Genomic DNA, 21527 nt, shown 5'->3' with positions numbered 1-21527 from the left:
AGGGTATACATTCGTTAAGAAAAAGATGGTGATGGGTAGTATTGTAATTATGATCCAGTGGCGTCTGAAGTCAACTTTTCCTTTTTTACTCCATTCGATCGTTAATTTGGAGGGAGTCTCCATTCTTCCATTTGTAGCTCTCGGTTATAATTATCGGTAAGAGAGTGACGGAGAGCGGTTTTGTACGATCTGATGAAGGAGGAGAACGGCGGCGGCGAGACAGTCCGTGAAGGTGATGCCGCGGCGCCGGCGCCGGTGGCTCCGAGGGCGGGGGCGCCACCGCGGCCCACCATAACCCTCCCTCCCCGTTTCGCCCTCGAGAGCCTTTTCCACTGCGGCGGCGGCGGCGCGGGCGCCTCCGAGGTGAGCCCCGGCCCGTTGACGCTGGTGTCGAGCTTCTTCGCGGATGACCCCGAATCGGAGTGCCGGTCCTTCACTCAGCTGCTCGTCGGTGCGATGAATTCTCCGGTGGCAGCGGCGAGGAGGACGGTGGGCTCCGCGGGGGAACAGGGGAAGGAGGTGGAGAAGCGCTCCAGCGGTGGGGAACTGGAGAGCGGTGGCGGGTTGGTCCTGTTGGGGCAGAATAGGCCGCCGAGTCTGGCGATTAGCCAGCCGCAATATTTCACTGTACCGCCAGGGTTGAGCCCTGCGAGCTTGCTTGATTCTCCTGCGTTCTTCTCATCTGGCCTGGTACGTGATTCACCAAAAATTTCATCTTGTTGCGAATTTGTTTCCTGTGTTTCGTTGATGGGGAAAATGTGTGGATGTCTGGTGCATGTTGGGATGATAGTGATAAATATGTGTTGAACTTTGCCGTTCAAGTTTCTATCTATTACCATGAAAGACTGCTACTTCCTGAGTTTCCTAATTACATGTGGTTTACTAATAATTTTGAATATCTATTTTTTACACAAATTGAATTTATTTAATTTCAGTTACTCTGTCATATTGGAGCTACAATTGGTATTCATAAAAGATGATATGATGTGATAGACTCCTACTCAACTCACCTTGTTTTCTTTATCATAGCACTCCTCTTGTCGATGTAGACTATCAGCAGAACTGTCTTGGTCTACTGCTTCAGGAAGGTATAAGCATTTAGGCCCTAGAGAAGAATGCAAAGTAGGGTTCTTTATTTTGCAGTAAATGGTACTTGATCTTGATGTTCTTTGTTGCTGAGGTTGTCGAATGCTGAGCATGGTAAGGAACTCTAAAGTGGTTAAATTGTTAGCATAGATGGCCTGCATAGGGATTTACAATAATGTTTACAAAAAAGTAAATGGCAAGAATATCAAGGTGATCGATTGAAGTAATGTAGCATTGCTGGTGAGCATAGGGATTTTAAATAGTGTAAGGTATATGGCAAGAATTTGAACATTGTCAAGGTGATCGATTGAAATAGTGAATGATTTTCATCTGTGCCAAATGATGATTATTTGAAATAATAAAATCAGATTGTTTGTTTGGTCAACTATGATAATTGTGGCCGATGAAGGCAAGGTTTGAAATGGTCTCCCTTTTGGCAAGTCATGTCTTTGGTGGTTCATCAAGCAAAATGCATTAGACTGATAGCAAGAAATCCTCTTCTTTCTAGCTTAAGACAAACATATGCCTTGCATGAGCATAATGTAATGTCGGATTTAGCCCCACATCAAAAGTGGACAATGATTAAGATTGATTTAAAAGGATTTGATGGGTGTATTACTAATGACTTCGGCTTAAGTATTTTAGGCTAATGGTTTAAGTTATCTCATTAGTTCAGGTTATATGATACATTGAGTCTCAATGACACAACGTTTGAAGTAATGTTGATTGCTTGGTAGAGCTTTAGCTAAATAATTATGCTTGTAGATGTCATAATAGACAGAGACACCTTTCTATTGATGTCACTTTGCTATTTAGAGGCTTGGTAAGGTCTATTCCAGTGTCACTAATGTAATGGAAGGGGTCACCAACACAAGTGTTATGTCATGAACCTTTTTAATGATATTGGCCAAATTTTGTCATTCATGGTTCTGCTCTGCAGAGAACTTTCTCTCAACTTGTTGCAATATCATTAACCTTCCCAGAAAGTTGCATGAGTAGTGACAAATCAAATAAACTTCTACCAAGCTACTAAAAAGATTAAGGTTTCTTGTCTATGTGCTTGATTCAATTAACTTAGTGTTGGCAATATTTAGAGTGCACTTTAGTCAAAAGCATTGGAAGACACTTAGGAACAAGAACAATTAATTGCATTGAAGATCAAATGAGGAATCCTTTCATAAGGAAATAATTTAGGTACAAGAAGCCCCCACTAGTTAACAGTGAGCAATGGCTCGACAATCATTGTTTCTTCAGGTTTTACAGTTTTGTTGGCCTTCCCTTGCTCCCCTCTCCTGTCCCCGTGCACACACTCCCCCTCCCCCACCCCTTTTCTCTCTCTAAAAGCTGAATTTAATGGGGTCAAGAAACCATCTTCAAAACCTTTGCATCTTTAGGCATCTTGCAGTAGCACACATAAAAAGAATCATTCTGCAGCTTTTAGTAGAGATGATCGTCCTTACGGACAAGCTTAAGAAGCATTATAATTTGCTTCTTTTTGGTAGGTAGATATAACTATTATATATGGAGAAAAAATTTGATTTGAATAGTTAAACTTGATGTAGAATTTATGTTTTACTGATTATAATTGTGGTGGTTGTTTTACATTTCAGCCAAACCCTCAAATCATATGCAAAAGTTGTAATACGCAACCTAAATAAAATTGCGCTTATTTAGACAACTAGCTGGGCACATCTTATGATTCATCCTGGAAAACCAATATTTTGCTCAAAGTAGATGTTCACACATCTTTTTTTCTTTCTTCCACTTTACTTAAGAAACAAAAATTGGCATCGTGTTTTTCCAGCTTCGGAACTTCACTATTTCACTAAGCAGATATCTTGAACTGCTAAAGTATTGTCTTTGGAGTCATGTTATTATTAGGCTATGACTTGTTTGTGAAGGTTAAGGTACATGTGAATAAACTTTATACTGATTTGTTAATGGTGTTCTTCTCTATGAAACAATTTAGTTTATAAATTCATCAATTGCTGATTGCATCTTACGCTACGATCCCTGTAGGGGAATTTTGCAATGTCCCACCAAGAGGTCCTTGCTCAAGTCACAGCCCAGGCTGCACAATCTCAGTTTAGAATGTCAAGTCAGGCAGAATTCCCATCACCTTTCTTAACAGCAGCAGCAACTACTTCCTCACCACAGCAACTAATCCCAAAGATACCTACTCTTAAACCAATTGATACTGTATTAGAATCTGCAGAAGGTTTCCAATCTGACCAAAGATCCCAACCTACTACAACCATTGTTGATAAACCTGTGCATGATGGCTACAATTGGCGGAAGTATGGTCAGAAGGTTGTGAAAGGGAGTGAATATCCTAGGAGTTATTATAAATGCACCAATCCAAACTGCCCAGTTAAGAAAAAGGTAGAACGCTCAGTAGATGGTCAAGTAACCGAGATAATCTACAAGGGCCAACATAATCATCAATGCCCTCTACCAAATAAGCGTGCCAAGGAAGGTGGCAGTTTGCCTAGCAGATCACATGAGACAAATGGAAACCTTGATAATCCTAACCTAGTCTCTCTGGATCATGATGGAAATTTTGGCAAACTAAACAACATAAAGGTTGTTCCAATTACCAGAAAAGATCAAGAATCTGGTTATGAGACGCCTGAACAAATATCTGGGTCAACTGATGGCGAAGAAGTGGCTGATGTTAAGGCAGATGTGGGAGATGATGGTGAACGTGAACCTAAAAGAAGGTATATATGAGATACACCCTAAAACTATATATATTCTCATTATTCTACATCTCATGATATTATCTTCGGCTGATTCTCAGGAACATGGCAGCTTCTTCTCAGAAGACATTGACTGAGCCTAGGATCATTGTGCAGACAAGAAGTGAGGTTGATCTTTTGGATGATGGGTTTAGATGGCGTAAATACGGGCAAAAAGTAGTGAAAGGAAATCCTCATCCAAGGTAATATCTTGACTATACAATTTTGTGATGTACTTTCAATGCAATATTATGCTTTATGTGTACACTAGATGTATATTATGGTATTACTTCTGAATTTTTGTCTTTGAAGTTAGCTCTTAAATTGCAAGTGCTTGCAGAAAGTTGCCATATTAAATGAGCATTTTGCAAAGTATAAAGTTTTGTCATATTAGTATAGCCATCGGAGTTTCTTTGTTCTTAAAAATTACAAATATGAAAAGAACTAGGGCACTAAATTGCTTAAAGAGAAAAGGCCTGACAAATATCCTAGGTTTTTTATGTTTTTCTTAGTACAATATATGTACAAGGTAGTAGCTTAAGCTTCAAAGATTTACAGTGGGACATGAAACACTTACCATTCCTGGGCAGGGTTCGCTGTACCGAGTTGTACCACCTGGTATGGGTGGTACGTATCGATTTGATAGGGGATCGGTACACAAACGACCATATATCGGGTGGTATCCATTATATGACCCTGTATTGGGCGATACATGGTCTATATTGATCGGTAACAGTTGGATTTCGTCTGTTACTAATTAAGAGCTGAGATTGCCCTGTTTCAAATGGTTAATTTGATCGTTTGAACCATAAGAAAGAGTTTTTGAACCTTTAGCTTCACCATTTTTCAACCAATTTCACTCTTTTAATCTCTTAACTCTCTTAGAGAATCGAGCCGGGCGACGAGGCACATTCTCAATCGCATTTAACAACCTACGCACTCTAGATACATACAACAATTTCTCGACCGATGATGGAGGTGACACTAGGGAGTCGATGATCCCATCTACACAATTTGAGAGTGGTTCATAGATTGAGGAGTTGTATTTTACACATCACCTAAGATTCAGATTATAGAGCTGGACTAGGTACTGGTCAAGTTTATACGCAGAAGGGAAAGGGGAAGGTAGTAGATGATTTTGAGTAGATGCAACAGAGCCTACAAGATTTAGACACAGAGCGAAGCTCATCGTATTCACAATCGTTATATTATGGAGAATCTTATGACCAACAGCAGTACGGTAATAGTTGGTCATTCTTCTTTGAGCAATAGTTGATGATCAATTTTATAATATAGAGTAGTAGATCAATGGCGAAAGCAGAAGTTCTAACATTTTTTATACTCTGCACCAATACATGCCACAATCATCCTTGCCTCAGGAGCCACCTCGAACATGTGGTTCACGATGATCAGACTTTGGCTATCGTCGTATTGATGCACCAATGACATACGATGTACTAATATTTTATGTCGTGGGATCAATTTTAGGATTGGGTTCGACAAACATATTAAATTGATATACATATACATAAGATCGAGGAACTCGATTCATTGCCTGTGGAGTCTCATTATTTTTTTTGCGGTAGAACCAAGTGTATCCATCGATTGATTACTTAATTCATTTGAATCTTAAAGTTTAAGTTGTTTTAAAAAATAATCTAATAATTTAAATTATTTATTTGTAGATAATTCAATGTTAACGAAAGTATGATCCGAAACGTATCACAAAGCTACTCCTTAAAATTCGAAAAAGATATGTGTCATTATTCTTTCTTAATTTAGATTATTTTTACTAAATTTCATTAAATTTATATTATTTCTAACTTAAAAACCCTAATATAATTTTTTTAAAGAAATTTTTGGAGCTATTTTTTATTATTTTACCATACCATCGGTATGCCTTTGTCATACTAATATATGGTATGTTAGTACGCCTCGGGTACATATCATACTGATGGTCGATCAGTACACCGATATGGACCGGTAAGGCGAATATTTCTTAAAAGTATTCGACACATCTAAAAGGACATGAGAAGCATATAATATACAACTCGAAGCTTGTGGCTGCCTGCTAAATCATGGTCTGGGACTAATAATTTCAGTTTTTAGATTGGTGCACACAAACTTCTTTCAGAGCAAACGATGTGCAATGTGATTTATAAATTTCGAATAACAAGAACATAAACATTTTGCAAGAACTATGACAACTTCCTAGAGCAATGGACTGGAACACCTTTTGGGCACCACAAAAGTTACAAAACCACCAAAAACAAAAAGAGTGTACTCGTGCAGTGCATGAGGCTCTCTCATTATTGGGTCTGGTAAGGGTCTTGCCACTAAAGATAGACAGGTGGTTTCCATGACTCGAAATCTGATCTTTCATGTTGCAAAGGAGCAAACATACCATTGTATTGAGATTGGCCTCAAGTTACTGAACCACCAAAGTCACAAAAATGGTCTAAATTAAGTTGAAAGCAGATGAGAAACTTAAGTGTCTTGATATGATTAGACATGACAATAAGAAATTTAAAGGAGGCAGTGAGAATTTTCAGAAGAAGATTAAAATGAAATAATTCAACAATAAAAAGAAGGGCAATGGAATGAGAATGTAGCAATTTTTGATATTCGTGATCTCATTTTTCTCTGGAGATTTCATTTTAAGGAAAAATGTTTCTGGAAAAAGAATGTTAGACATGATTATCTAAATCCAGTTCATGAACGCCACCATAACTACAACTGAGTAAATGTTTTTAGATATTTTTCTTTTAGCAGTATAAATCACTTGAAAACATTTTGTTTAACAACTATACAGTTTTAGCTTTAGTGACATAATCCATTTATCTTTTCTTGTTTTACATCCTGACACTTTGATGACAATCTGAGGTATTTTATCCATCGATTTGATTTTTTCCCATATTGAAGTTATTTATATTCCAGTTTCCTTGCAGGAGGATGAAGACATAGCTCCTATAGTTGCACTAGCTGCAGTCCACCACTATACCATATGGCTTCTAGCACCATGACTGCTATTAGCCTGTGTTTTGCAGACATTTGTGTTGCCAGTAAAAAGCCAAAAGAACAAATAAAATAGACTACTTACCTCTATCATGGGGACTGTATGAGATATGTATATTTGTATTAGACACTGGAAAAAGAAGACAAGACCTTATAAAGGGTCTTGCCAAAGATATTGATTCAATGAGGGAAGTACCAGTGCTGATTCCATGTTCACCATGCTGGCTGGTAAGGGTCGGTGTTGCTCAAATGATAGTCATTGCTATAACATATATGACTAAAATTTATATTAAGAACTCATGAGTTCAGAGACTAGATAAATTTATTAAAATTCCTCAAAATAAATAATTATGTCTCTGATGGTCTCTTACCCATACATCAACCAAATAAAAAGTGCACGAAATGAAAATGAACAACATTTAGGCACACTACATGTTTTGGTTTAATTTATGATTTAGAAGCACCACCCATATCGATAAATTTTGCTTTCTATGTGTTCAAGAGAATCAATATAAATATCGGAATTATGGAAGATGAAAGTAAACTCCACATGATATGTTCTAGCACACTAGTTCATATTGGCACTGTAAATTTTTTGTTTTTTCCTTTAAACTATAGGTACTAAGGCATAAAGCACTTGTAGTTTCTAGGTTTTTTATCTCCTAGGTCTGAGATTAAATGTCTTACAGCACAGGGGACATGCTGATACCTTTCTGCCACATAGGCCAAAAGTTGGCCTATCTAGAAATCAACATCTCTAGCGTGGGTCAACATACCACATGTTCATACATTCCTAGGATGATACTTTGTCTGATAGCAAGTTTCAATTTGGATCTCCTAATTTGTTTTCGGTCATTATGTTCAATAGTGTCTTGCCTCGATGTTGCTATTTTTGTCTGTTAAATTAGTTGTTGCTTGCCTCATAAGATTTGAAACTGTTGCTCAAGCATTTTTAAAATGACTATCTGCAAGGCCTTCATATAGTTTAATACTTCTTATTTCAATGCAGGAGCTATTATAAGTGCACTTTTGCAGGATGCAATGTCAGGAAGCATATTGAGAGATCACCAACAGATCCCAAGGCTGTAATAACAACATATGAGGGAAAACATAACCATGATGTGCCAGCTGCTAGAAAAAGCAGCCATGACACAGTAACTTCTGGTGCTGCTTTAAAAAATGCATGATCTGATCAAGTTTCCCTTGTGTCTATGAAGCTGCAATTGTCTACCTTGAAGAAAGAACACGAGAACACCTAGTTTCTTTAGCTTTTGCTGTTATGATCTTAATTTATGGAGCAAAGCTCACACTGTAATGTGCTGCATTTCTTGGTCGCGATGGCTTAAAAGTAAGTTCAGCAGCACACCTACATTGTGCTTATCAGGTTCTTATGTAACTTTATGTGACCTAGCCCTTACTTTTTTTCTTTTGTGCTATTTATGTACCCACTCATGTCCACCCTTGATGATTATTGCTTAATTGTGCATTTCTTTTGGTTCCTGCTCAAGGAATTGACATCCACTGTTGTATATCTTTTGTACAACATAAAAAGAAGCAAATTGTTGTATATTATTTTTCCTTTAAAGTCCTAATTCTTGCAGTGGAAGCTTGTGTGTAATGCTGCACTATCTCTGTCACTAATTTTTAAAGCTAATTGAGTATAGTATTTGTAATTGTTACATCCATAGCATCCGTATCTTGGGAACAGTTACTTTCAGGAAGACAGACTGCATTGTTGAAGAGACTTCTGGTACTTGTATTTTCCTTTGACATCTCATTCTGGTTCGTTTGTATTTGGTTCCAAGTGTTTTATTCAGTACTCTGTCGTCATCAACCTGGTTCTATAAATTTATGTTTCTAAGATCACTTGTAACTTGCAGTGTAAATTCTCCAACATAAGCAGCAAAGCTCAGTTCCTTGATCAAAGGAAACCTCGGGTAAAGATGAATGAATATGAATCACGATTCGAAGTGATACCGGAGGCAAAACTCTGTAGGCATGAATAGGCTTTTCCTGAAGAGAGAAGGATGGAGTAATAATTTCTACCACTGTATTTCAGGTTAGTTTCCTAACCTTGAATTCTTGAGATTATATTGTTTTATGCTCCCTCAATGCAACTCTGCAAGCTTTATGGCACTCTGGTAAAAATAGTAGGATAATGGTTGAAATATACTTGGGCAAGGTAGTGTGCACAACAAGAGGGACATTATTTTTAGGACTAGTCAGAAACAGTGGAGACAATGATCTGATTCTTTATGTTGAGGAAGGGAATCTGCACATATTTTGTCAAGTAAATATCCTGTTTATGGGACACACTGACCACCACAAGGAACATCATCCATTAGGTTCTTTGCCCATTGTTTACATGCTTTGCAGTTGTTGGACAATGATTATGTTGTTGGTCCTCCCAGTGAATGAATATCTCCATCTCATATCCTGCAAACTATTTTGCAGTCAAACTTTACCCTTTGGGGCCTTTATCTGTCTTTCCCTTTTGAAGAGAGTAATGACATTAATTAGTCCTTTAAGATGAGAGCTTCATATGACTTTTCCCCCTTAGTCACTGGTTCTTTTTCTTTTCTCTTTGAATAGAATACTGACATTACTTAATTATACAAGGATAGAGCTATACCCAACCTTATCCCCATATCACTAGTTTTCTACTAGTATATATCTTCATTTTCATTTTCAGTTAATTTTGAGTTTTACAAGTATGACTTACCTGATCTTTTCTGATCATATTCTTGGGTTAAGTTTATTAATATGTTTTGCCTAGAACTCATTGTGGATAACACTGATTGTGGTACTAAGCATGACATCCTCCAGTTCTGATGAAAGAGCAACCTTGGTGGTGCTTGAAACAACCTGGAGGACCTAGCAAAAGAGTAGAAGACAACAAAAGAAAAAAAAAGAAATAAAAGATGCAACATGTGATGAAAAGGACCAAACCTGACCATGAGGAGAATTTGGCTTCTCCAAGGACATTGATGAACACAGATGGGACTTCAATGACTTGTCCTGTCCATCCTAGTATTGTGAGGATGTTTGAAGCCATCGATCCAATTCTATTGTACTCTAAAATCTCATTTCAGAACCACAGGCATGTCTCCATGCTTCTCAATCATAGAGATATGTGAACACTCAAATGAGATGCCTTAAAAGTGTTTCACATGACAAAAGAGTGTCTTCTTCCTTTCCTTAAATAAAAGGAGAAGATATGGTGATGAAAAGAAGCTGTTGGGTAATAGGTGGCCACAATGATGCCTATCCATGAAGATGCAAAGGTAGAGCTTAAGACATAATCTTAAAGCAATAACATGTTAGTCTTTAAGCACCCTTTCTATTCTCTGTTTTGCTGTTTCTCTGTACTCTGTTTTTTTGTTTACAGACTAAAATTGCAAACAATATGATGCTCATTGCTTTCCAAAGTTTTTTATCATTTTTGTTTGGACCAGATATAATCTTTTGTCCTCTTATAAAGAGTACTGATTGTCCATGGCACAAAAAAAAATTTGTTCTTGTTATCAGATGAAACAATGGGAGGGTTTGATTACTTCTTCACCTAAAGAATACATCAAACAAGGGGACACATCTGGCAAACCCCAAAGAGAATTACCAAGTCTGTTCTATTCTTCTTCTTCTTCTTCTTCTTCTTCTTCTTCTTCTTCTTCTTTAATTCTGACTGCCATAAACTGATGAATCAGGAGGCAGTCAATGATTTTCAACTTTTTTATCTCAGAAAAAAATTTTCTGTCAAATTTCAATACTTGCCTTGAAAGTTAAGCAGCAGAAATATCACCCTCATGACCTAACTCCTGTTTGAGGCTCCACAATGGACTGACTCCAAAAGAGTGAATGGACTCCTCATGAAACTTTCAACATAATTAAGCCTGTTTAATGTTGATACCCAAAGTAATTGTGTTGCCTTGGTCCCACCAAAGCTTGTGACCAAATGTGGGCCCCAACTCATCACAAGCCCCATCTTAGAAAGAGGAGAGAGAGAGAGAGAGAGAGATCCACATTCAGTGGAAAAAGATATGATCTCCAAATATTAATGAAATAGAAAAAAATTGAATTACATATTATCTATTATAATTAGTTATTCTTAGTATTTTGATTCTTATATTTTTTAAAATTTATATTAAGATTTTTATATTTATAAAAATAAAATATTTAAAATTTTTTTAGATCGTCAATTTTACTAACGAAAATATTATAAAGTTTATCATTTAAAATCATTGAACATAATTTTAAAAAATATAAATATAAATATCGAGATGCTAAAGATAATTAATTATAAATTAATTTATAATTAACTCATGATCTGATAAAGATGTTGATTAGGTCGTAATTAATCTCCACCGGTCAAAGGCAACACAAATTCCCCCCTCATTTTTGACTCGTTGCCATCCCCACCGTTGCGTCAACAGAGATTGCAAATTAATTGGGCACCGTAAGAAGCCGCGAGAGATGACCGATGAATAACGGCTACAATTCTCCACCATCTCCCACACTTCTCTCTCACTCGTTCCCGCGTTGATTTCGGTCGGTCGCTTTTGCTCATCCACCGCGAGGTCCCCCAGATCTCCCCATCTCCCGCTAATCTCGCGAGAAAGAAGTGTCCCGAGAGAGTTTGTGGAGAAATTAGGAGAAGAGGGGCAGAAAGCTCTCTCCTTTTTATGCTTCTAGGGGTGCTTACGGCCATTTTGGATCTCCGGGCCACCCGATCTTGCCTCATCGTGGTTTCGGGCGATCCCCCTCCCCCTTTTCCCCTGTCCGAAGAGCTTCTTGCCCTCCCGAATTCAGCCCCCGATTTCCCTGAACACAGGCCTTTGTTGCCCCCGGAGGCCTGGCCGATGCCATAGCCTCGGCCAGGGATGGGTTGCGTCTCGTCGAAGAATGCGGTCTCCGTGACCCCGGCGGTCGATTCCTCCGGTTTCCTACGTGACCACCGGGAGCGGTCGGGACCGATCTTGGCGTGCTCGCTGCGGCATCAGACCGGACAGGGAACCGAGCGGGGATATCCGGAGAGGAAGGTGGAATTGGATAGCCTCGAATCGAAGGAATATGAGAAGCCGAACTCCGATAGTACGAGATTACAGAGTTTTCGGCCGGGGAACCTTCACAAGCACATAGAAGGGGAGCAGGTTACCGCCGGATGGCCCTCTTGGCTCAGTGTCGTCGCTGGGGAAGCAATTCACGGTTGGGTGCCCCTAAAAGCTGACTCTTTTGAGAAGCTGGAGAAGGTAAATTCTTAGATCCATGACGGCCTAAAAATCTGCATATCATTTTTTTTTTTTTGGTTTTGGGCTGCATTGTCTTCGTAGCGCAATTAAGAATGTGTTGCATAGGAACCTTGTGTGGTCTGTTTCGTGATATGACTAATGTAGATTTGTGCCATTTAACTATGTAATTATCTTTTGATATTATTTTTGACCAAAATTTCTCTCAATTTGCTTCTGTTTTTGTTGCTTGATGAGTGGATTATAATAGCTTCTTTGATTCTGCAACCTGGTTTCAAATTAGATCAATGAGGTGATACCATAACAAATTGCTTTTGCTTGGAATTTTAGTATCGTACCCTCAAGAAACAAATATTGACCAGCGCATGTATCTTAATTTGGCAACTTCCATTTGTTTCTTGCCACATTCTCTCATTTATCCTCATCTCGTCACTAAAGCTCAGGACAAGATATAGTGTATTTTTTGTTAAATGTTCCATATTCCCTGTAGGATTATCTATTTTACTATTTTAAATCAAACATTTATGTTATTTAATGTTGGTGTTTTCATCTTCTTGCTTTTTGTGGAGAAAAATACTGGATAGCTTTTTCTTTTTTCTTTTTTAATTTTTTTGGTGGGGGATGCATGTGTGTGAGATGTTCAATCTCATAGCCAATTTGATCTTCTGAGAGTTGTTCAATCTCATTTTGATAGAATAGTTTTCTTTCTTAAAATATTCCCTCCTGTACTTCCATTCTTTAGGTTCTTGTCCTTTGACACATTCAAAATTTTTTTTTAATCTTCATACTAATAACAAAGTTTCATCAGCAATTTTGTCAAGTGAAAGAAAAAGGAAGCTTTTAGCGATCCAACATCAGGGAATTACTAGATGGTTCTGCATCTAGTTTTCTACTTCACAAGCTAAATTCTGCTCACAAGCAGAGTTTTGTTATCCTTTGATGTTATGTAACTTTCTTGAGTTAAGATTAGATGCATCAAAGGGGTTCAATCTTTCATTCAACTCAGGCCTTCAAACTTCTAGGTTATCACAATTTGAGCTTATGTATCATGTTTTTGTTTGGAATCTGAAAATCTTTTATTTTAGGAATGATATAATTGCAGTGATAACTGTTACCATCCCAGGAGAAAATGTTTCTTGCATTCCCTATAACTGAGTTGGAGCCTGTAGGCACCACTTTCATGTTTTCCAATTAACTGAGAAATTGGCCTAACGAATGTACCATATTAATTTGACTCAGATAGATAGATGGTCTAGCTACTTTTGCTATACGGTTCAATTGTTGAGGACAATTTTCTTTTAAATACTTTTACACGTGATAAGTATAATTAAGTTTGTTATTAATCAAGTGCTAAGCTCTATTAGATAATGTTTATGCCATTATTATCTCTATCATACTCGTTGTACTAAGAGCGCTTCAGGTAAAAACATCATAAACTTAGATTAGGCATTCATCGGCTTGGAGATCTTGAGACATTCAGCCAATTCACAACAGCTTGTTGTTTGAGTGATCATATATTGGCTCTGGATAGTTAAGTTTGCTAAATTTTCTTTAAAAAAACTTGGTTGGTTCCTGCATGAGTATTTTCTGGCTTAATTTGGTTTAATGTTAATTGTCTTCTGCATGTGAAGATTGGACAAGGTACTTATAGCAGTGTGTTTAGAGCACGTGATCTCGACACTGGCAAGATTGTTGCCTTGAAGAAGGTCCGCTTTGACAATTTTGAGCCAGAGAGTGTTAGGTTCATGGCAAGGGAAATAAAGATACTACGAAGGCTTGACCATCCAAATATTGTGAAGCTGGAAGGTTTGATTACCTCTCAGTTATCATGCAGTCTCTACCTTGTATTTGAATATATGGAACATGATCTTTCTGGTCTTTCGTCCTCTCCTGACATTAAATTCTCTGAATCACAGGTTTGAACATATTCTCTGAATGCCTGTATGAACAATGTGCCTTCAATTTGCTTGGGATAACATATTCAAACTTGTAAACACTTCTGACCAGAAAATTGTTTTTCTGTGTCCCTAAATTGCAGATCAAGTGCTATATGCAACAGATGTTATCTGGACTTGAGCATTGCCATTTGCGTGGTATTATTCATCGTGACATAAAGGGAGCAAATATTCTAGTCAACAATGAGGGGGTTCTGAAAATCGCTGATTTTGGTCTCGCAAACTTCTTCAGTCATGGGCATAAACAACGATTAACTGGCCGTGTTGTGACTCTATGGTACCGGCCACCTGAACTATTATTGGGTTCAACTGACTATGAAGAAACTGTAGATTTGTGGAGTGTTGGCTGTGTATTTGCAGAAATGTTTATTGGAAGACCCATCTTGCAAGGCAGAACCGAGGTAATAACCTTGAATGCTCAAAGATTGTGTAACTGTTGCCTGTTACCATCATGAAACAAGGAGAAAAGAAAAAGATCATGTAAATCGAAACAATGAACGAGTAAGTTTTATTTATTAGAAACCAGCTTTAATTATTAATTACTTCACAAAAGCAATAAAAGGAAATGGTATTAGAAACCAACTTTGTCTAGGATGATATTAAACATGATCATTGTCTTTAGTTGTAAAGTTAGCATCCGGTGGGATGATCAAATGATATATCGCATTCTTCTTATGCAGTTTTAGTGGTTCTTGTGATTGTGTGTTATCCTCTAGGGTGTAGAACAAAGGTCTACTAATCAGAAGAGAGAGAGAGAGAGAGAGAGAGAGAGAGAGAGAGAGAGAGAGAGAGGTTTTATAATGGATTCGTTTTTAAATCAAAGTAGCAAATCAAGGTGGCATCGAAACTGGATCATCTAAGGTGCATTCTTGGTACTACTAAAGTAAATATGTTTTCCTTCGTGAATAATTAGACATAGTTCTGAGAGAGGATAAAATAAGATAAAATTATTGAAGATGGTATGAACATGTTCTAAAGGAATCTATATGGTAGTTAGAAAATGTGACACGATTAGTATGAGTTGTATGTGGAGAGATTGACAGGAACCTAGAAAAACTTTATAAGAAACAACATATAAATATTTGAATATTCTTTATTTTACTTATGAAATTGTTTTGTATATAGCTCAATGGTGAAAAAACAAACATGTGGCCAGGCCCAAATAGTTGGAACATTATGGTTTCTTTTTCTTGTTGTTGTTGCATGTAGAAAGTGAACATGTAATATTGAGAGGTCGGTAGCTGGGAGGAACATTTTAGAATGAAACTTCCTTTTTCCTTGTATGCTTGTGGAAAGTTAATTATACCAAAAATGTCAATGGGGAGATTAACTTATTTTTACTTGAGTCTTCTTTAATGTCAAATCCTTCTCAAATCCTACTGCTAGACTACAAGAAGACATAATATCTCAACTATTTTTTTTCTACCATTGATATCAACGTAGTAGAATCTCACTAGTCAAGCTAAGAGTAACAAAATTTCCTTTTCTTTTTATGTCTCCCTCTACCTCTTCTCATGCTATCAATATTCATTGATTCTTCTTGTCTAGGTCATCCAAATCCTTCCTTTATACATGTCAATACCATTTAAATGGTCATTTTGTCTTCTATAGAAGATACACCTAATTGTTCGTGAATGTAAATATTTCTTGTTTATTCTTGGTCTTAGTCTAAAGTTCTTTTTTTCTAGTGTATCTTCATCTCTTCACAAATATTATTAGTGTATGTTCTTTCTTTCGTTCTTTGTTGTGTTAAACTCCAGATATAACAACAATCCTGAAGAGCAACAGAGACCTCTGGTAACAGAGTTTATGGTTGTCTACTATAAGTACCTTAAATTTTTCTGGAGGTAGGGGTGAAGTGGCAGTGTTGTTCATGTTATGTGTAACATACTGGCTGACTCTTCATGCATCCCCTTCAGAAAGTCATGAGGTATGAGATTGTGGTATTAGGTCTTAACTGGTTATAAAGCCTCAAATATATATTTGTGTAGATGCGTGTGGAAGACATCTGGAATTGTTATATGTTACCAATTTTTTTCTTAATGGGTCTAAGAAAAGTTGGCTGGCTTGTGTTAAGAGGTCTTTTGAAACTGCTTCCTAGATGTCATCTCAAAATGGCAGCCTTGAGGGCACTAGTCTCTTTTGAGTTTTATTTTGAATAATGAAATTTTGGGTGGACCAAGAGCTGATAAATGTGTTAGAACAGCAGCTTAGGAGTTATTGCTTGAGCCAAGCAACAAACAAGTCTCTTTTCTAAAGATCTCCTAATTGCATATTGCACAAACAGTGCCAAATCCTCTTTTCTGTAAGATTATACACTAGAATCCATTACACATGCATATGTGAAGAAATTAACATATAATGTCAGTAGCCTCAGACACATGAGTGACTAGTACAGCTGCACGTCTTCAGTTTCAACTAACATATGCATACAAAGATATCATTCTGTGTCTCATTCAGAACGATCAGCATATGTTAGTTCCTCATCTCAGAAGTATGTTGACCATATGATGTTACACGCTAGTGGAAATGTCTGTTGATAGAAGATTCATCGTCATTAGAATATCTGGAAATGTGCAGAACATTTCATACCTGTCATTTGTGGGATATACTCATTTCTCACTTGCAGCTTGTTGATTTGAAGTATTTTTCTCATTTATTTTTATGGTAAATGTCTAATCATTTACTCTCAAAGTTATGGAAGATTTATGTCTTGTTTTTCTCAGTTGAAGATGTATGTCTTTCAGGTTGAACAATTACATAAAATCTTTAAACTTTGCGGTTCCCCTCCGGATGAGTACTGGAATAAGTCCACGTTGGCCCATGCTACGATCTTCAGACCTCATCATCCTTACGAAAATATTCTCCAGGAGACATTCAAAAGTTTACCAGGAAGTGCCATTAGCTTGTTAGAAACATTTCTGTCTATTGAACCTTATAAGCGTGGTACTGCCACCAGTTCTCTTGAAGCAGAGGTGAGTATATGCCTTAAAAGTTCTTAAAATTGAATTCTTTTGAGAAACATAGCCCTTCCATCATTTGCTGTTAGCTCCTGTGGAATGTTTTTCGTCTTCATTTCTTTGTCAATAGATTTCTTTCCTTTTTTAGCTTTATTTGGGTTGAAAAGAAAAATGCAAAACCAGTAACTAAGATCGTAATATGGAGTGTATAGAAAAACACAAAATTAGCAATTCCAAATTACATGTATCATGTAGATGTTTGAGACCAAGATTCTCTGTCATAGCTAAATAACTAAGTGTAAAAAGGAAATAACAAAGGAACAGGTGGTTAACCATCAGAAACAACCTGCTTAGGATCTAGGCTGCAGTATAAAAAGAATCTGTAAAGTTCTTGTGTATCATAAATTAAGAATAACATATATACAAAACAATTGGAAGTTGCCCTTCATTTTAGGTCATTCAAGACATCAAATTTTTGTATGGTGGTCCCACAACATATTCTACATATACATGTTCTGGAAACTCCTTAAGTTGGTAGTTTATCCGTCAAATGAAAATTGTGTCATTAAAAACATTTATATTCATACAATAACAACAACAGCAACAAAGCTGTAAGTCCCGGCTATTTGGGGTCGGTTACATGGATCTGTGATCGCTATTGAAATTTATAAAAAGCCATATGCTTAGTTAAGATTAGGGTACTTAAATCTTTATTTATAGTTTCTATTAAAATTTGTTTAGGTCTTCCTCTACCTCTCATTGTATCACGGATATTAATCATTTCACCTCTTTTGACTACCGTATTCAGAGGTTAAATCTTAAATGATTTTCTCTCATTAATCATGCCAATACCATCTTAAACAATTTTCTCTCATTTCATCATCTATTAAAACGATATCTAGTTGTTCACAAATAAAAGTATTTCTTTTTATATCTTTCCTAGTAACTTTGCACATCCATTTCAACATTCTCATCTCGACAACATAAATTTTTTGTACATGTTTCTTAATTGCCCAACATTTAGATCTATAAATTATTATTGGTCTCACAATCATTTTATAAACTTTTTCTTTTAATCTCAAAGATACATGATGATCACATAAGACTCCTGATGCTTCTCGCCATATTAACCATTATGTTGTTATTCTATGAAGAATATCTTCATTGATCTCTCCATTTTGTTGAATAATTAATTCAAGATACCTAAGGCTTTTACTTAAAGGAACTTTTTATCCATCCAACTTAACTATATTCTCTTGTATGTTCTTAGATTTACTAAAATTGCATCTCACATATTCAGTTTTAGTTTTATTTAATCTAAAACCTTTAGTTTCTAAGAATTTTCTTCATAGCTCAAGTTTATAATTAATTCCACCTAGGCTCTCATTAACTAAGACAATATCATCAACAAATAACATACACTAAGGAGTCATATCATGTTAATGACTCGTAAATTTATCCATTATCAATGCGAAAATGTATAAATTTAATACGGATCATTGATGCAATCTTATGCTAATAGAAAACTTACTAGACACACTCCCTATAGTTCCAACACTAGTAGCTATATCATCATATATATCTTTAATAACATTAATATAATTAATAGATATACCTTTTTTTTCTAAAACCTACCGTAATAAATCTCTAAGAACCCTATCATAGACTTTCTCTAAGTGGATACACCTTTCTTTTCTAAAAACATTCATATTCATGATAACTATATTTCACCTTTTGCAATTTAACTTGTCTTTACATTTTATGTTTCCTCTATGTGTTTTTTCAGTATTTCAGAACAAAGCCTTATGCTTGTGAGCCCTCAAGTTTGTCAAAATACCCACCCACCAAAGAGATAGATGCAAAGAGTCGTGATGAGACTCGCAGGTAACTCTAGCCAGCTATGGTTGTCAATTAGATGTAGAAGAATCTACAAAGTTATCCTAAATGTCATGTTTCTCTGCATATTTTCTTAAGGTGCTAAGAAAAAAATTTATGACATATGCTTCTTCACAAAATTGTTAATGCCCATGCAAACTTGCAAAAACAGAAGTTTTTTTTTCATGTTAACACGAAGCCATAAAAAAAATCAAACTGTTTCTTTCTGTTAATTATAAAAAGATGGTATCCATTTCAGTCATTAACTGATTTTTAAGCTTTTTAAGGTTCTTGGAGGATCTACTCTTATGTTCTAAGACCTGATATTCTAAAGGAAACCTATATATTGAAGCATATGGCATCTAGTTATTCTGCAGTCAATTTTGATAGTTTTTGTCGCCTCAGGATAAGAGGTGCTAGTAGAGGCCGAGGATCGGAAGCCACAAGAAGACCATTGAGAGCAAATAGAGCTTCACGGGCAGCAGGTGGGCTCAGTAGGATAACAGACAGCAAAGAGGTAATTTGCTTCTTTCACGCTCGCAAAATCTTTTAGAAGTTGATGGAGGAGAAAAAGTTATGATGGATTTTAATTTTGGGAGAATACATGTTTTGTTTGTCTTGTGTTTGGTTTTATTTTTCAGGAGTCACAGATCAATGCTGTAACCAGCAGTGGCAATGTAAAGAAAGATTGTTTGAGAGTAGATGGTGAAACTGGATTGTTTGTAGATCTCCAGCCATTGCCATTGATCAAACATCCAAATGAAGGTCACAGTGCGTGCAGCTCCCAGGAGGATTTTGCTTTATCAGGGCCTTTATGTGTTTCTGCTTCTAGCGGCTTTGCATGGGCAAAAATGCAGGGAGAAGGTCATGCATATGGTAGATCTGGCAGTAGGTGTAGCTCAAAAAGCCATCTTTCTTATGAAAGAGATCCATCCTGTATTGAAAATGTTAAAAGTAAGCATGAGTTCAAGGGACAAGAAAATGGTGATGTGCCTGTTGTTTCAAAAAGCCATGTGCCCCATGAGTTGGCAAAACGTGCAATGCTGAAAAGGTGGACACAGTTAGAACATCCAGACTCACTTGACCCTTCTGACGTATACTATTCTCAGGAGTTTTCAGGAGCCCTATATAAGGGAGATCCATTGTCAATGCGGCATAACAATTTGGTACAAATTGTTTGGCAGGTTTTATGTTTTACACTGCATTGTCTTGACTCGTAACTTAGCTTTTCTTGATAAATCTCAGGGTTTCCATGATCAAGACAGAATTGAGTTTTCAGGACCTTTATTGTCTGAATCTCACAAGGTTGATGAGCTTTTACAGAAGCATGAACGCCACATGCGTCAAGCAATTAGGAGATCATGGTTCCAAAGAGGTATATAGAGATCCCATTTTTCAACATCTCTTTTGCAAATTTATAGTATTTATGCGGAAAGGAAGTGAATTAGAACAAGCCTTAATCTCTTGAACCTCAGATTGTTTTTTCTTGGCTAATATAGGCATTAGTAATCAGTTAAAGTTATGTGCTTCCGAAAGGAGTGTTATTATATGCCTCGTCAATAGCTGAGTAGAATCCTTGCTCTTGTTACAGCTTTTATAACACATCGAGTTTTTTTCTCTCAATTGTTATTATTAATAATCCTAGATTGACCACATATCTGTTGCCAAAACATCCTTGATCTAAAAAATAAAAGAATAATTGAATAACACTTGAGAAAGTTGATGATCTGTTAAACTCTTATGAAATTTACACAATCTACTACTGGTGCCATTTCAGCATTGCACCTGATATTTTGACATAGTATTATTGTAGTTCAGTTAATTGGATTTTGCTATGCTTATAATTTTAGTCTCAGTTTAATTAATTGTCATGTAAGGCATAAGAAATGTTTCCTTTAGACTCTTCATTCAGTTTTATGTTTCTACAGAATGAAATTGGTTCTGATTGGCTGGTTTACAATGGCAGGGAGAAAGCAAGGAAAATAGAGGGCCAGGGTGGGTTCTTTTTATTGGAGTAGGAACATACTGAAGCAAAACAAACACCTTGGATCAAGAAAATTATGTGACCAGCATCTTTCCAGACATAAAAGGATTAATGTCTGGCTGATCCCAACAGTGATATCTGATATAATGGATAAGCTGCTACATCAGGTTCCATGCGACTAGTGAGAGAAAATTAAGTCAGTTAACAAAGTCTACTACCTGCTGATAAATTGCACCTATTGTGGTATCTGATTCATCTAACTTGGTTGCTGGCAGGAATCAAAGCTTTTCCGTTCAAAAAGTTCGAAATATGATGAGACAAATCAATTTTTTGGATGTGAATCCAATTGCGAAGGCTCGAATGGAGCCAATTTTTTGTAATAATCAAATATATAGAGCCATGATTCCTTTGTGCATTGATGGGATTAGTTCAATTTCCATCCACTTTTGATGTAAATGATCATGTATGCTGGATGTTCAACAGAGAAATCAAGCATTATTTTGCCAATGGTCTAAATTTTGCAGTTGTGGATCATATTGTATTCACAACTTTGAAATCGTCAGCCTAAGACAAGTTATCCTTCTCGGATTTCAAGAGATCTGTAAATGGAAGATGGCAGTCTTTGGTACTGAACAAGTACTTGCAAACAAACAAAGTGCCAACTTGAATAT

The 21527-nt window shown here is 36.6% G+C and overlaps 2 protein-coding genes across 3 annotated transcripts; both read left to right on the top strand.

Moving 5' to 3' along the window:
* Nucleotides 1-119: 119 nt before the first annotated feature.
* Nucleotides 120-8406, top strand: LOC135642104 (probable WRKY transcription factor 3). Its single transcript, XM_065157961.1, has 4 exons — nt 120-690; nt 3106-3806; nt 3887-4027; nt 7849-8406. The coding sequence occupies exons 1-4, from the start codon at nt 193-195 to the stop codon at nt 8024-8026; spliced, it is 1518 nt and encodes a 505-aa protein (XP_065014033.1). The 5' UTR covers nt 120-192; the 3' UTR covers nt 8027-8406.
* A 2873-nt stretch (nt 8407-11279) lies between these two features.
* Nucleotides 11280-21363, top strand: LOC103992906 (protein IMPAIRED IN BABA-INDUCED STERILITY 1). 2 transcript variants are annotated; one of them, XR_001979144.2, is made up of 10 exons: nt 11280-12085; nt 13714-13998; nt 14121-14438; nt 16785-17012; nt 18784-18881; nt 19278-19389; nt 19514-20038; nt 20118-20247; nt 20839-21052; nt 21132-21363. XR_001979144.2 is itself a non-coding variant. In XM_009412806.3 (9 exons), the coding sequence occupies exons 1-9, from the start codon at nt 11717-11719 to the stop codon at nt 20856-20858; spliced, it is 2085 nt and encodes a 694-aa protein (XP_009411081.2). In that variant the 5' UTR covers nt 11280-11716; the 3' UTR covers nt 20859-21363. The 2 variants fall into 2 exon arrangements, 1 of the variants encoding a protein (XP_009411081.2); XM_009412806.3 differs by having other exon boundaries at nt 20839-21363.
* The last annotated feature ends 164 nt before the right edge of the window (nt 21364-21527 follow it).

This window comes from Musa acuminata, chromosome BXJ3-7 (genome assembly GCF_036884655.1).
Source record: "Musa acuminata AAA Group cultivar baxijiao chromosome BXJ3-7, Cavendish_Baxijiao_AAA, whole genome shotgun sequence".
In the NCBI taxonomy this organism is placed as follows: Eukaryota; Viridiplantae; Streptophyta; class Magnoliopsida; order Zingiberales; family Musaceae; genus Musa; species Musa acuminata.
Note: the sequence above shows the minus strand (reverse complement) of the source record. Positions and strands in the feature narration are given on the sequence as shown.

Coding starts and splice junctions, on each gene's coding strand:
- LOC135642104 (XM_065157961.1), top strand. CDS start 193: ATGAAGGAGGAGAACGGCGGCGGCGAGACAGTCCGTGAAGGTGATGCC. Junction 3,807..3,886: donor GAACGTGAACCTAAAAGAAG/GTATATATGAGA, acceptor GCTGATTCTCAG/GAACATGGCAGCTTCTTCTC. Junction 4,028..7,848: donor AAAGGAAATCCTCATCCAAG/GTAATATCTTGA, acceptor ATTTCAATGCAG/GAGCTATTATAAGTGCACTT.
- LOC103992906 (XM_009412806.3), top strand. CDS start 11,717: ATGGGTTGCGTCTCGTCGAAGAATGCGGTCTCCGTGACCCCGGCGGTC. Junction 12,086..13,713: donor CTTTTGAGAAGCTGGAGAAG/GTAAATTCTTAG, acceptor CTGCATGTGAAG/ATTGGACAAGGTACTTATAG. Junction 20,248..20,838: donor GAGATCATGGTTCCAAAGAG/GTATATAGAGAT, acceptor TTACAATGGCAG/GGAGAAAGCAAGGAAAATAG.